General features: G+C 38.5%; 1 protein-coding gene across 1 annotated transcript in view; it reads left to right on the top strand.

The window, feature by feature from the left end:
• The first annotated feature begins 17788 nt into the window (after positions 1-17788).
• LOC139763325 (ionotropic receptor 21a-like) overlaps positions 17789-17921 on the top strand; it is a 638186-nt gene continuing 638053 nt past the window's right edge. Inside the window, exon 1 of the mRNA XM_071689347.1 lies at positions 17789-17921. This exon is cut by the window's right edge and continues 71 nt beyond it. Coding sequence (XP_071545448.1) covers positions 17789-17921 — 133 coding nt within the window.

Genomic DNA, 17921 nt, shown 5'->3' with positions numbered 1-17921 from the left:
GGTTGCGAGGCGTGGGCTATGGATAGAGTTGTGCGCAGGAGGATGGATGTGCTGGAAATGAGATGTTTGAGGAGAATGTGTGGTGTGAGGTGGTTTGATCGAGTAAGGAACGTAAGGGTAAGAGAGATGTGTGGAAATAAAAAGAGCGTGGTTGAGAGAGCAGAAGAGGGTGTTTTGAAATGGTTTGGGCATATGGAGAGAATGAGTGAGGAAAGATTGACCAAGAGGATATATGTGTCGGAGGTGAAGGGAACGAGGAGAAGTGGGAGACCAATTTGGAGGTGGAAAGATGGAGTGAAAAAGATTTTGTGTGATCGGGGCCGGAACATGAAGGAGGGTGAAAGGAGTACAAGGAATAGAGTGAATTGGATCGATGTGGTATACCGGGGTTGACGTGCTGTCAGTGGATTGAATCAGGGCATGTGAAGCGTCTGGGGTAAACCATGGAAAGCTGTGTAGGTATGTATATTCGCGTGTGTGAAAGTATGAATATACATGTGTATGGGGGTGGGTTGGGCCATTTCTTTCGTCTGTATCCTTGCGCTACCTCGTAAACGCGGGAGACAGCGACAAAGAAAAAAAAAAAATATATATATATATATATATATATATATATATATATATATTTATATATATATATATATATATATATATATATATATATATATATATATATATATATATATATATATATATATTTTTTCTTTTTCTTTGTCGCTGTCTCCCGCGTTTACGAGGTAGCGCAACGATACAGACGAAAGAAATGGCCCAACCCACCCCAATACACATACATATATATATATATATATATATATATATATATATATATATATGTATATATATATAACCCACCCCCATACACATATATATTCATATATATATATATATATATATATATATATATATATATATATATATATATATATATATATATATATATATATATATATATATATATATATATATATGTATATATATATAACCCACCCCCATACACATATATATTCATATATATATATATATATATATATATATATATATATATATATATATATATATATATATATATATATATATATATATATATATATATATATATATATATATGTATATATGTATATATATATAACCCACCCCCATACACATATATATTCATATATATATATATATATATATATATATATATATATATATATATATATATATATATATATATATATATATATATATATATATATATATATATATATATATATATATATATATATATATATATATATATACACATATATATATATATATATATATATATATATATATATATATATATATATATATATATATATATATATATATATATATATATATATATATACATATATATATATATATATATATATATATATATATATATATATATATATATATATATATATATATATATATATATATATATATATATATATATATATATATATATATATATGTATATATATATATATATATATATATATATATATATATATATATATTATCCCTGGGGATAGGGGAGAAAGAATACTTCCCACGTATTCCCTGCGTGTCGTAGAAGGCGACTAAAAGGGGAGGGAGTGGGGGGCTGGAAATCCTCCCTTCTCGTTTTTTTTTAATTTTCCAAAAGAGGGAACAGAGAATTGGGTCAGGTGAGGGTATTCCCTGAAAGGCCCAGTCCTCTGTTCTTAACGCTGCCTCGCTAATGCGGGAAATGGCGAATAGTTTGAAAGAAAAAGAAATATATATATATATATATATATATATATATATATATATATATATATTTATATATATATATATATATATATATATATATATAACCCAACCCCATACACATATATATTCATATATATATATATATATATATATATATATATATATATATATATATATATATATATATTTTTTTTTTTTTTTTTTTTTTTTTTTTATACTTTGTCGCTGTCTCCCGCGTTTGCGAGGTAGCGCAAGGAAACAGACGAAAGAAATGGCCCAACCCCCCCCCATACACATGTACATACACACGTCCACACACGCAAATATACATACCTACACAGCTTTCCATGGTTTACCCCAGACGCTTCACATGCCTTGATTCAATCCACTGACAGCACGTCAACCCCTGTATACCACATCGCTCCATTTCACTCTATTCCTTGCCCTCCTTTCACCCTCCTGCATGTTCAGGCCCCGATCACACAAAATCTTTTTCACTCCATCTTTCCACCTCCAATTTGGTCTCCCTCTTCTCCTCGTTCCCTCCACCTCCGACACATATATCCTCTTGGTCAATCTTTCCTCACTCATTCTCTCCATGTGCCCAAACCATTTCAAAACACCCTCTTCTGCTCTCTCAACCACGCTCTTTTTATTTCCACACATCTCTCTTACCCTTACGTTACTTACTCGATCAAACCACCTCACACCACACATTGTCCTCAAACATCTCATTTCCAGCACATCCATCCTCCTGCGCACAACTCTATCCATAGCCCACGCCTCGCAACCATACAGCATTGTTGGAACCACTATTCCTTCAAACATACCCATTTTTGCTTTCCGAGATAATGTTCTCGACTTCCACACATTTTTCAAGGCTCCCAAAATATATATATATATATATATATATATTCTATATATATATATATATATATATATATATATATATATATATATATATATATATATATATATATATATATATATATATATATATATATATATATATATATATATATATATATATATATATGTATATATATATATATATATATATATATATATATATATATATATATATATATATATATATATATATATATATATATATATACATATATATATATATATATATATATATATATATATATATATATATATATATATATATATATATATATATATATATATATATATATATATATATATATATATATATATATATACATATATATACATATACATATATATATATATATATATATATATATATATATATATATATATATATATATATATATATATATATATATATATATATATATATATATATATATATATATATATATATATATATATATATATATATGCATATATATACATATATATATGTATATATGTAAATTAAGCAACCTTAGAGACATTACACACCCCTGCCGGAAACCTACATTCACTGAGAACCAATCACTTTCCTCTCTTCCTACACGTACACATTCCTTACATCCTCGATAAAAACTTTTCACTTCTTCTAACAACTTGCCTCCCACACCATATATTCTTAATACTTTCCACAGAGCATCTCTATCAAATCTATCATATGTCTTTCCTAGATCCATAAATGCTACATACAAATCCATTTGCCTTTCTAAGTATTTCTCACATACATTCTTCAAAGCAAACACCTGATCCACACATCCTCTACCACTTCTGAAACCACACTGCTCTTCCCCAATCTGATGCTCTGTACATGCCTTCACCCTCTCAATCAATACCCTCCCATATAATCTATAAGGAATACTCAACAAACTTATACCTCTGTAATTTGAGCACTCACTCTTATCCCCTTTGCCTTTGTACAATGGCACTATGCACGCATTCCGCCAATCCTCAGGCACCTCACTATGAGTCATACATACATTAAATAACCTTACCAACCAGTCAATAATACAGTCACCCCCTTTTTTAATAAATTCCACTGCAATACCATCCAAACCTGCTGCCTTGCCGGCTTTCATCTTCCGCAAAGCTTTTACTACCTCTTCTCTGTTTACCAAATCATTTTCCCTAACCCTCTCACTTTGTACACCACCTCGACGAAAACACGCTATATCTGCCACTCTATCATCAAACACGTTCAACAGACCTTCAAAATACTCACTCCATCTCCTTCTCACATTACCACTACTTGTTATCACCTCCCCATTTGCGCCCTTCGCTGAAGTTCCCATTTGCTCCCTTGTCTTACACACTTTATTTACCTCCTTCCAGAACATCTTTTTATTCTCCCTAAAATTTAATGATACTCTCTCACCCCAACTCTCATTTGCCCTCTTTTTCACCTCTTGCACCTTCCTCTTGACCTCCTGTCTCTTTCTTTTATACATCTCCCACTCAATTGCATTTTTTCCCTGTAAAAATTGTGCAAATGCCTCTCTCTTCTCTTTCACTAATAATCTTAATTCTTCATCCCACCACTCACTACCCTTTCTAATCAACCCGACTCCCACTCTTCTCATGCCACAAGCATCTTTTGCGCAATGCATCACTGATTCCCTAAATACATCCCATTCCTACCCCACTCCCCTTACTTCCATTGTTCTCACCTTTTTACATTCTGTACTCAGTCTCTCCTGGTACTTCCTCACACAAGTCTCCTTCCCAAGCTCACTTACTCTCACCACCCTCTTCACCCCCATATTCACTCTTCTTTTCTGAAAACCCATACAAATCTTCACCTTAGCCTCCACAAGATAATGATCAGACATCCCTCCAGTTGCACCTCTCAGCACATTAACATCCAAAAGTCTCTCTTTCTTCGGCTGTCATTTAACACGTAATCCAATAACGCTCTCTGGCCATCTCTCCTACTTACATACATATACTTATGTATATCTCGCTTTTTAAACCAGGTATTCCCAATCACCAGTCCTTTTTCAGCACATAAATCTACAAGCTCTTCACCATTTCCATTTACAACACTGAACACCCCATGTATACCAATTATTCCCTCAACTGCCACTTTACCCACCTTTGCATTCAAATCACCCATCACTATAACCCGGTCTCGTGCATCAAAACCACTAAGACACTCTTTCAGCTGCTCCCAAAACACTTGCCTCTCATGATCTTTCTTCTCATGCCCAGGTGCAGGTGCACCAATAATCACCCATCTCTCTCCATCAACTTTCAGTTTTACCAATATCAATCTACCCATATTAATCCATATTAATTTTACCATATTTTACCCATATTAATTTCCCTTTTCCATGGCAAGAGGTTCAACCATTATGTGACATTCATTCTTTCATTTCATTTCAAGAAAGAAGTTTCAGTTTTCTAAATTTTTTCTTACATTTTTCATACGTATATATATATGTATGTATATGTGTGTGTGTGTGTGTGTGTATATGTGCGTATGTATGTGTATATATATATATATATATATATATATATATATATATATATATATATATATATATATATATATATATATATATATATATATAGAGAGGCATTTGGACGATTTTTGCAGGGAAAAAATGCAATTGAGTGGGAGAAGTATAAAAGAAAGAGACAGGAGGTCAAGAGAAAGGTGCAAGAGGTGAAAGAAAGGGCAAATGAGAGTTGGGGTGAGAGACTATCAGTAAATTTTAGGGAGAATAAAAAGATGTTCTGGAAGGAGGTAAATAGGGTGCGTAAGACAAGGGAGCAAATGGGAACTTCAGTGAAGGGCGTAAATGGGGAGGTGATAACAAGTAGCGGTGATGTGAGAAGGAGATGGAATGAGTATTTTGAAGGTTTGTTGAATGTGTCTGATGACAGAGTGGCAGATATAGGGTGTTTTGGTCGAGGTGGTGTGCAAAGTGAGAGGGTTAGGGAAAATGATTTGGTAAACAGAGAAGAGGTAGTAAAAGCTTTGCGGAAGATGAAAGCCGGCAAGGCAGCAGGTTTGGATGGTATTGCAGTGGAATTTATTAAAAAAGGGGGTGACTGTATTGTTGACTGGTTGGTAAGGTTATTTAATGTATGTATGACTCATGGTGAGGTGCCTGAGGATTGGCGGAATGCGTGCATAGTGCCATTGTACAAAGGCAAAGGTGATAAGAGTGAGTGCTCAAATTACAGAGGTATAAGTTTGTTGAGTATTCCTGGTAAATTATATGGGAGGGTATTGATTGAGAGGGTGAAGGCATGTACAGAGCATCAGATTGGGGAAGAGCAGTGCGGTTTCAGAAGTGGTAGAGGATGTGTGGATCAGGTGTTTGCTTTGAAGAATGTATGTGAGAAATACTTAGAAAAGCAAATGGATTTGTATGTAGCATTTATGGATCTGGAGAAGGCATATGATAGAGTTGATAGAGATGCTCTGTGGAAGGTATTAAGAATATATGGTGTGGGAGGCAAGTTGTTAGAAGCAGTGAAAAGTTTTTATCGAGGATGTAAGGCATGTGTACGTGTAGGAAGAGAGGAAAGTGATTGGTTCTCAGTGAATGTAGGTTTGCGGCAGGGGTGTGTGATGTCTCCATGGTTGTTTAATTTGTTTATGGATGGGGTTGTTAGGGAGGTAAATGCAAGAGTCCTGGAAAGAGGGGCAAGTATGAAGTCTGTTGGGGATGAGAGAGCTTGGGAAGTGAGTCAGTTGTTGTTCGCTGATGATACAGCGCTGGTGGCTGATTCATGTGAGAAACTGCAGAAGTTGGTGACTGAGTTTGGTAAAGTGTGTGGAAGAAGAAAGTTAAGAGTAAATGTGAATAAGAGCAAGGTTATTAGGTACAGTAGGGGTGAGGGTCAAGTCAATTGGGAGGTGAGTTTGAATGGAGAAAAACTGGAGGAAGTGAAGTGTTTTAGATATCTGGGAGTGGATCTGTCAGCGGATGGAACCATGGAAGCGGAAGTGGATCATAGGGTGGGGGAGGGGGCGAAAATTTTGGGAGCCTTGAAAAATGTGTGGAAGTCGAGAACATTATCTCGGAAAGCAAAAATGGGTATGTTTGAAGGAATAGTGGTACCAACAATGTTGTATGGTTGCGAGGCGTGGGCTATGGATAGAGATGTGCGCAGGAGGATGGATGTGCTGGAAATGAGATGTTTGAGGAAAATGTGTGGTGTGAGGTGGTTTGATCGAGTAAGTAACGTAAGGGTAAGAGAGATGTGTGGAAATAAAAAGAGCGTGGTTGAGAGAGCAGAAGAGGGTGTTTTGAAATGGTTTGGGCACATGGAGAGAATGAGTGAGGAAAGATTGACCAAGAGGATATATGTGTCGGAGGTGGAGGGAACGAGGAGAAGAGGGAGACCAAATTGGAGGTGGAAAGATGGAGTGAAAAAGATTTTGTGTGATCGGGGCCTGAACATGCAGGAGGGTGAAAGGAGGGCAAGGAATAGAGTGAATTGGAGCGATGTGGTATACAGGGGTTGACGTGCTGTCAGTGGATTGAATCAAGGCATGTGAAGCGTCTGGGGTAAACCATGGAAAGCTGTGTAGGTATGTATATTTGCGTGTGTGGACGTGTGTATGTACATGTGTATGGGGGGGGGGTTGGGCCATTTCTTTCGTCTGTTTCCTTGCGCTACCTCGCAAACGCGGGAGACAGCGACAAAGTATAAAAAAAAAAAAAAAAAAAAAAATATATATATATATATATATATATATATATATATATATATATATATATATATATATATATATATATATATATATATATATATATATATATATATATATATATATTATCCCTGGGGATAGGGGTGAAAGAATACTTCCCACGCATTCCTGGCGTGTCGTAGAAGGCGACTAGAGGGGACGGGAGCGGGGGGCCAGAAATCCTCCCCTCCTTGTATTTTTTTTAACTTTCTAAAATGGGAAACAGAAGAAGGAGTCACGCGGGGAGTGCTCATCCTCCTCGAAGGCTCAGACTGGGGTGTCTAAATGTGTGTGGATGTAACCAAGATGCGAAAAAAGGAGAGATAGGCAGTATATTTGAGGAAAGGAACCTGGATGTTTTGGCTCTGAGTGAAACGAAGCTGAAGCGTAAAGGGGAAGAGTGATTTGGGAATGTCTTGGGAGTAAAGTCAGGGGTTAGTGAGAGGACAAGAGCAATGGAAGGAGTAGCAGTACTCCTGAAACAGGAGTTGTGGGAGTATGTGATAGAATGTAAGAAAGTAAATTCTCGATTAATATGGGTAAAACATATATATATATATATATATATATATATATATATATATATATATATATATATATATATATATACATATATATATATATATATGTATATATATATATATATATATATATATATATATCTATATATATATATATATATATATATATATATATATATTTTTTTTTTTTTGCTTTGTCGCTGTCCTCCGCGTTTGCGAGGTAGCGCAAGGAAACAGTCGAAAGAAATGGCCCAACCCACCCCCATACACATGTATATACATACGTCCACACACGCAAATATACATACCTACACAGCTTTCCATGGTTTACCCCAGACGCTTCACATGCCCCGATTCAATCCACTGACAGCACGTTAACCCCGGTATACCACATCGCTCCAATTCACTCTATTCCTTGCCCTCCTTTCACCCTCCTGCATGTTCAGGCCCCAATCACACAAAATCTTTTTCACTCCATCTTTCCACCTCCAATTTGGTCTCCCTCTTCTCGTCGTTCCCTCCACCTCCGACACATATATCCTCTTGGTCAATCTTTCCTCACTCATTCTCTCCATGTGCCCAAACCATTTCAAAACACCCTCTTCTGCTCTCTCAACCACGCTCTTTTGATTTCCACACATCTCTCTTACCCTTACGTTACTCACTCGATCAAACCACCTCACACCACACATTGTCCTCAAACATCTCATTTCCAGCACATCCATCCTCCTGCGCACAACTCTATCCATAGCCCACGCCTCGCAACCATACAACATTGTTGGAACCACTATTCCTTCAAACATACCCATTTTTGCTTTCCGAGATAATGTTCTCGACTTCCAAACATTCTTCAAGGCTCCCAGATTTTCGCCCCCTCCCCCACCCTATGATCCACTTCCGCTTCCATGCTTCCATCCGCTGCCAGATCCACTCCCAGATATCTAAAACACTTCACTTCCTCCAGTTTTTCTCCATTCAAACTCACCTCCCAATTGACTTGACCCTCAACTCTACTGTACCTAATAACCTTGCTCTTATTCACATTTACTCTTAACTTTCTTCTTTCACACACTTTACCAAACTCAGTCACCAGCTTCTGCAGTTTCTCACATGAATCAGCCACCAGCGCTGTATCATCAGCGAACAACAACTGACTCACTTCCCAAGCTCTCTCATCCTCAACAGACTTCATACTTGCCCCTCTTTCCAAAACTCTTGCATTCAACACCCTAACAACCACATCCATAAACAAATTAAACAACCATGGAGACATCACACACCCCTGCCGCAAACCTACATTCACTGAGAACCAATCACTTTCCTCTCTTCCTACACGTACACATGCCTTACATCCTGGATAAAAACTTTTCACTGCTTCTAACAACTTTCCTCCCACACCATATATTCTTAATACCTTCCACAGAGCATCTCTATCAACTCTATCATATGCCTTCTCCAGATCCATAAATGCTACATACAAATCCATTTGCTTTTCTAAGTATTTCTCACATACATTCTTCAAAGCAAACACCTGATCCACACATCCTCTACCACTTCTGAAACCACACTGCTCTTCCCCAATCTGATGCTCTGTACATGCCTTCACCCTCTCAATCAATACCCTCCCACATAATATACCAGGAATACTCAACAAACTTATACCTCTGTAATTTGAGCACTCACTCTTATCCCCTTTGCCTTTGTACAATGGCACTATGCATGCATTCCGCCAATCCTCAGGCACCTCACCGTGAGTCATACATACCAACCTTACCAACCAGTCAACAATACAGACTGGTGTATATATATATATATATATATATATATATATATATATATATATATATATATATATATATATATATATATATATATATATATATATATATATATATATAAATATATATACATGTCTATACACACACATATATATATATATATATATATATATATATATATATATATATATGGTGTGCCTAAATGTGTGTGGATGTAACCAAGATGTGAAAAAAGGAGAGATAGGTAGTATGTTTGATGAAAGGAACCTGGATGTTTTGGCACTGAGTGAAACTAACCTCAAGGGTAAAGGGGAAGAGTGGTTTGGGAATGTCTGGGGAATAAAGTCAGGGGTTAGTGAGAGGGCAAGAGCAAGGGAAGGAGTAGCAATACTCCTGAAACAGGAGTTGTGGGAGTATGTGATAGAATGTAAGAAAGTAAATTCTCGATTAATATGGGTAAAACTGAAAGTTGATGGAGAGAGGTGGGTGATTATTGGTGCATATGCACCTGGGCATGAGAAGAAAGATCATGAGAGGTAAGTGTTTTGGGAGCAGCTGAATGAGTGTGTTTGTGGTTTTGATGCACGAGACTGGGTTATACTGATGGGTGATTTGAATGCAAAGGTGAGTAATGTGGCAGTTGAGGGAATAATTGGTATACATGGGGTTTTCATTGTTGTAAATGGACATGGTGAAGAGCTTGTAGATTTATGTGCTGAAAAAGGACTGATGATTGGGAATACCTGGTTTAAAAAGCGAGATATACATAAGTATATCTATGTAAGTAGGAGAGATGGCCAGAGATCGTTATTGGGTTACGTGTTAATTGACTGGCGTGCAAAAGAGAGACTTTTGGATGTTAATGTGCTGAGAGGTGCAACTGGAGGGATGTCTGATCATTATCTTGTGGAGGTTAAGGTGAAGATTTGTATGGGTTTTCAGAAAAGAAGAGTGAATGTTGGGGTGAAGAAGGTGGTGAGAGTAAGTGAGCTTGGGAAGGAGACCTGTGTGAGGAAGTACCAGGAGAGATTGAGTACAGAATGGAAAAAGGTGAGAACAATGGAAGTAAGGGGAGTAGGCGAGGAATGGGATGTATTTAGGGAATCAGTGATGGATTGCGCAAATGATGCTTGTGGCATGAGAAGAGTGGGAGGTAGGTTGATTAGAAAGGGTAGTGAGTGGTGGGATGAAGAAGTAAGAGTATTAGTGAAAGAGAAGAGAGAGGCATTGTGGACGATTTTTGCAGGGAAAAAATGCAAGTTAGTGGGAGATGTATAAAAGAAAGAGACAGGAGGTCAAGAGAAAGGTGCAAGAGGTGAAAAAAGGGCAAATGAGAGTTGGGGTGAGAGAGTATCATTAAATTTTAGGGAGAATAAAAAGATGTTCTGGAAGGAGGTAAATAAAGTGCGTAAGACAAGGTAGCAAATGGGAACTTCAGTGAAGGGCGCAAATGGGGAGGTGATTACAAGTAGTGGTGATGTGAGAAGGAGATGGAGTGAGTATTTTGAAGGTTTGTTGAATGTGTTTGATGATAGAGTGGCAGATATAGGGTGTTTTGGTCGAGGTGGTGTGCAAAGTGAGAGGGTTAGGGAAAATGATTTGGTAAACAGAGAAGAGGTAGTGAAAGCTTTGCGGAAGATGAAAGCCGGCAAGGCAGCCGGTTTGGATGGTATTGCAGTGGAATTTATTAAAAAAGGGGGTGACTGTATTGTTGACTGGTTGGTAAGGTTATTTAATGTATGTATGACTCATGGTGAGGTGCCTGAGGATATGCGGAATGCGTGCATAGTGCCATTGTAGAAAGGCAAAGGGGATAAGAGTTAGTGCTCAAATTACAGAGGTATAAGTTTGTTGAGTATTCCTGGTAAATTATATGGGAGGGTATTGATTGAGAGGGTGAAGGCATGTACAGAGCATCAGATTGGGGAAGAGCAGTGTGGTTTCAGAAGTGGTAGAGGATGTGTGGATCAGGTGTTTGCTTTGAAGAATGTATGTGAGAAATACTTAGAAAAGCAAATGGATTTGTATGTAGCATTTATGGATCTGGAGAAGGCATATGATAGAGTTGATAGAGATGCTCTGTGGAAGGTATTAAGAATATATGGTGTGGGAGGAAAGTTGTTAGAAGCAGTGAAAAGTTTTTATTGAGGATGTAAGGCATGTGTACGGGTAGGAAGAGAGGAAAGTGATTGGTTCTCAGTGAATGTAGGTTTGCGGCAGGGGTGTGTGATGTCTCCATGGTTGTTTAATTTGTTTATGGATGTGGTTGTTAGGGAGGTAAATGCAAGAGTTTTGGAAAAAGGGGCAAGTATGAAGTCTGTTGGGGATGAGAGAGCTTGGGAAGTGAGTCAGTTGTTGTTCGCTGATGATACAGCGCTGGTGGGTGATTCATGTGAGAAACTGCAGAAGCTGGTGACTGAGTTTGGTAAAGTGTGTGGAAGAAGAAAGTTAAGAGTAAATGTGAATAAGAGTAAGGTTATTAGGTACAGTAGGGTTAAGGGTCAAGTCAACTGGGAGGTGAGTTTGAATGGAGAAAAACTGGAGGAAGTGAAGCGTTTTAGATATCTGGGAGTGGATCTGGCAGCGGATGGAACCATGGAAGCGGAAGTGGATCATAGGGTGGGGGAGGGGGCGAAAATTCTGAGGGCCTTGAAGAATGTGTGGAAGTCGAGAACATTATCTCGGAAAGCAAAAATGGGTATGTTTGAAGGAATAGTGGTTCCAACAATGTTGTATGGTTGCGAGGCGTGGGCTATGGATAGAGTTGTGCGCAGGAGGATGGATGTGCTGGAAATGAGATGTTTGAGGACAATGTGTGGTGTGAGGTGGTTTGATCGAGTGAGTAACGTAAGGGTAAGAGAGATGTGTGGAAATAAGAAGAGCGTGGTTGAGAGAGCAGAAGAGGGTGTTTTGAAGTGGTTTGGGCACATGGAGAGAATGAGTGAGGAAAGATTGACCAAGAGGATATATGTGTCGGAGGTGGAGGGAACGAGGAGAAGAGGGAGACCAAATTGGAGGTGGAAAGATGGAGTGAAAAAGATTTTGTGTGATCGGGGCCTGAACATGCATTAGGGTGAAAGGAGGGCAAGGAATAGAGTGAATTGGAGCGATGTTGTATACCGGGGTTGACGTGCTGTCAGTGGATTGAATCAAGGCATGTGAAGCGTCTGGGGTAAACCATGGAAAGCTGTGTAGGTATGTATGTTTGCATGTGTGGACGTATGTATATACATGTGTATGGGGGGGGGTTGGGCCATTTCTTTCGTCTGTTTCGTCAGCGACAAAGTATAATAAAAAAATAAGAAAATAATGTATATATATATATATATATATATATATATATATATATATATATATATATATATATATATATATATATATATATATATATATATATATACATATACATATGTATAACTTGTATTCTTTGACGATCTCCCGCGTTAGCGAGGTGGCGCAAAGAACGAAAGAATGGACCAACCCACCCACATACACATGCATACACAGAAATGTCCATACACGCACGTATACATATGTATACATTTCAACGTATACTCACATGAACATACACACATATTTTTATATAAACACATGTACATATTCATACGTGCTGCCTTCATCCATTCTCGCCTCCACCCCGTCACACATGAAATGACACCCCTTGCTTCCGTGGAACCGTGGAAGCAGAATTGAGTCACAGGGTGGAGGTTCTGGGAGCTTTGAGGAATGTGTGGAACGCGAGATCATTATCTCGGAAAGCCGAAATGGGTATATTTGAAGGAATGGTGGTTCCAACAATGTTGTATGGTTGCGAGGAGTGGGCTATAGATAGGATTGTGCGGGGAAGGGTGGATGTGCTGGAAATGAGATGTTTGAGTACAGCATGTGGTGTGAGTTGGTTTGATAGAGTAAGTAATGAAAGGGTAAGAAATATGTGTTTTAATAAAAAGAGTGTGGTTGAGAGAGCAGAAGAGGGTGTATTGAAATGGTTTAGGCAAAGGTTCTGGGAGTGATGAAGAATGTGTGAATGGAGAGAACGTTATTTCGGAGAGCAAAAATGGGTATGTTTCAAGGAACAGTAGCTCTAACAAAGTTATATGGCTGCGAAACATAGGCTATAGATTGGATTGCACGGAAGAAGGTGGATGTGTTGGAAATGAAATGTTTGAGGACAATAGGTGGTGTGATGTGGTTTGATCAAGTAAGTAATGAAGGGGTAAGAGAGATGTGTGGTAATAAGAAATGGTTTGTTGAGAGAGCAGAATAGGTTGTGTTAAAATCGTTCGGATATATGAAGAGAATGAGTGAGGAAAGATTGACAGAGGGGATATATGTGTTAGAGGTGGAGGGAACAATGAGAAGTGGGAGACCAAATTGGAGGTGGAAGGACGGAGTGAAAAAGATTTTGAGCGATCGGGCCTGAACATACAGAAGGGTGAGGGGCGGACAAGGAATAGAGTTAATTTGAACGATGTGGTATACCAGAGTCGAGGTGCTGTCAATGCACTGAATCAGGGTATGTGAAGCGTTTGGGGTAAACCATGGAAAGGTTTGTGGGGCCTGGATGTTGATGGAGGAGCTGTAGTTTCGGTGCATTACACATGACAGATAGAGACTGATTGCGAACGAATGTGGCCTTAATTCTTTTCTTTTTTCCTGGCTCTACCTCGCTGAAGCGGAGTGTAATGTGGCAATTAAGGGCATAAATGGTGTACATGGGGTGTTCAGTGCCGTGAATGGAAATGGTGAACAGCTTGTGGAGTTGTGTGATGATGATTGAGTTGCAATTGGGAATACCTGCTTTAAAACGAGAGACATCCACCATTATACGTATTTAAGTAGGAGAAATGATTAGAGTGCATTATTCGATCACAGATTAATTGAGAGGCGTGTTAAAGAGAGATTTTTGGATGTAAGTGTTCTGAGAGGGGCAGCTGAAGCGATGTCTGATCACTATCAAGTTGAGGCAAAGGTGAAGATTTGCAGAGGTTTTCGATGTCTGATCACTATTAAGTTGTGAGAGTAAGTGAGCTTAGATAAGAGAATTGTGTGACGAAATGCCACAAGAGACTGAAAAAGGAATAGCAAAAATTGAAGGTTGATAAGGGCAATGGGAGGTATTTAGGGAAGCAGCGCTGGCATGTGGAAGAAATGTCTGTGGTATGCGAAAGGTGCGAAGTGCGCAGAATTAAAAGTGTATTGAGTGGTGGAATGAAGACATAAAGTTGCTTGTGAAAGAGAAAAGAGAGATGTTTTGCTGGCATCTGCATGGAAGGGGATGGAAATGACTGGGGCTTGTAGAAGAGAAAGCGGCAGTAGGTCAAGAGGAGGGTACAGGGGTTGAAAATTGGGTGTGAGAGTATCATTAAACTTTAGAGAGAATAAAAAGATGTTTTGGAAGGAGATGAATACTGAGCGATAGAAAAAGAAAAAAAATTTAGGAACATTAGTGAAGAGGAAAAATGAAAAAGAAGTAACTAGCAGCGATGTCCTGAGGAGGAGATGGAGAGTGGTGGTATGCGAACTGAGTGAGTCATGGAGAGTGGCTTGGTGAAGAGAGAAGAGGTGGTAGAAACCTTAAAGAAGATGAAATGCGGCATAGCGGCTGGTGTGGAAGGTACTGTAGTTGAATTTATGTAGAAATGAGGTTACTGTTTTGTTGATTGGTTGGTAAGGATATTCAGTGTATGTATGGACCATGGTGAAGTGCCTGAGGATTGGCGGAATGCATGTATAGTGCCACTGTTTACAGGCAAGAGGGATAAAGGTGAGTTTTCATACTACAGAGTTATGAATTTGTTGAGTGTACTAGGTACGTTGTATGAAAGGGTATTGATTGAAGGGGTGAAGACATGTGCGGAGTGTCGGATTGGGGAGGAGCAGTTTTGTTTTGGAAGTGGCTGTGGATATGTGGATCAAGTGTTTGCTTTACAGGATGTGCGTGAGAAATACTTACATAAGCAGATTCATTTGTGGGTGGCATTTATGAATCGGGAGATGGCATGAGATATATATGATATATGTATGCCTTGTGGAAGGTCTTGAAAATATATGGTGTGGGAGGAAAGCAGCCAGAAGCAGTGAGAAGTTTTCTTCAAGGATGTAAGGCATGTGTACAAGTAGGAAAGGAGGAAAATGATTGGTTCCAAGTGAGTTTAGTTTGCGACAGAAATGTGTGCTGTCAGCTTGGTTGTTCAGTGTGTTATGGATGGGGTTGTGAGAGAGGTGAATGCAAAAGTCTTACAAAAAGGTGGAGTATGAAGTCTGCAAGGCCTGAGAGGGCCTGAAAAGTGAGTCAGTTGTTGTTTGCTGATGATACAACGCTGGTTGCAGATTCGAATGAACTGCAGCTGTTGGTGACTGAGATTGGAAGAATCTGTAAAAGGCGGACAGTTGAGAGTAACTGGATGTGGAGAGGGGGCTCTGGTTTCGGTTGATTACGGATGACAGCTAGAGTGTAGATATGATTGGATGTGACCTTTCTTTGTCTGTTTCTTAAGTTGAGAGAGTATGTAGGGGGACAGGTCAGCTGGTGTGTAAGATTGAATGGAGAAAACTTGGGGGAAGTAAAGTGTTTTAGATACCTGAGAGTGGACATAGCAGCAAATGGATCCACAGAGGCGGAAAAGAATCATGGGATTGAGGAGACGAAGGTTCTGGGAGCGATGAAGAATGTTTGAAAAGACAGAACGTTATCTCGGAGGGCGAAAATAGGTATGTTTGAAGGTATTGTAGTCCCAGCGCTATTATATGGATACGAGGCATGGGCTATAGATAAGGTTATGGTGAGGAGGGTGGTTGTGTTGGAAACGCAATTTTTTAGGACATTATGTGGTATGAGGTGATTTGATCGTGTATGTAATAGAAGAGTGAGAGAATGTGTGGTAATGAAAAGATTATGATTGAGACTGCTGAAGAGTGTGTGATGAAATGGCTTGGGCATCTGGAGAGGATAAGTGAGGAAAGGTTGACTAAAAGAGGATATATGTGTCTGAAGTGGAGGGAACAAAAAAGAACCATGAGACCAAATTGGATACGAAGGGATGGATTGAAAAAGATTTTGAGCGATCGGGACCTGAACATGCAGGATGGTGAAAGGCGTGCAAGGGATAGAGTGAATTTGGAACGATATAGTATAATGTGGTCGACGTGCAGTCAATGTACTGAACCAGGACATGTGAAACGGGAAAGGTCTGTGGAACCTGGATGTGGAGAGGGGGCTCTGGTTTCGGTTGATTGCGGATGACAGCTAGTGTGTAGATATGATTGGATGTGACCTTTCTTTGTCTGTTCCTTAAGTTGAGAGAGTATGTGAAAAGAGGAAGTTGAGAATTCATGTGAAATAAAAGTAAGGTAATGAATTCCTAGCATGGACGAGAGAAGGTCAATTTGAGTGAGTGTGAATACAGTAATCGTGGACTACATGTCAGGACACCAAGGTGGCAACACTGCCAGGGCAGTGCTGCCACTTACTTAGAGGGAACTGCGATTTGAGACATAATTGTTACAAGAAAATCAGCATTAACTTTATTTGAAAAACAAAACATTAAGTGGCAATCACTTAACCGTGTAAACGAAGTACTGAAAGCTATATATGAAATCCAATATGACTTTGTTGTTCTAGTGTTTCATATCAAGGCGCGGTGCGACTTGTCCTTAGTATTTACTTACATCAATGAAGATAACTTAGTTAATGCTATAAGCTTCAACCAAATTATGGGCATTCGCCCCACGGATTATGGTGCTCCAGTCATGAACCTAATTAATTATATCAAACGATAAGCAATTCACGTTCAGGACATCTGCATTATCATATTTCTTATGTCTCGTACCAGAGGGATTACAATAAAAAACAGATGTATTATCAGGTAATCATAAGAAAAAATGAAACACAATCAGATGCCATATTCTGCTGGTTAATGTAATGGCAGTTACCGTGTGTGTGTGTGTCTTCGATTTAATATCTACTTAAAATTCGTGGTCATTGTATATGATTGTTGTTGTCCCTCACTACATATTGTTTTGCTTACATATTCATGACAACAAACTGTTTTGTCTCCCAGGTGACAAGACGTGTCGAGGAACGCGTGTCTTTCATGGTAGCTCAGTACTTTAACGTCCTACCCCAGCGGCTTGAGAGGTACGACTTCTCCTTTATTTACGAGTTCTCCAGCCTGGACTTCTGTACCGCCAAGCCAATGCTGAGGCCACAGTGGCAGAGCCTGTACT

This window comes from Panulirus ornatus, chromosome 46 (assembly GCF_036320965.1).
Source record: "Panulirus ornatus isolate Po-2019 chromosome 46, ASM3632096v1, whole genome shotgun sequence".
NCBI classification, from domain to species: domain Eukaryota; kingdom Metazoa; phylum Arthropoda; class Malacostraca; order Decapoda; family Palinuridae; genus Panulirus; species Panulirus ornatus.
This window is presented reverse-complemented; position numbering and strand designations above follow the sequence as displayed.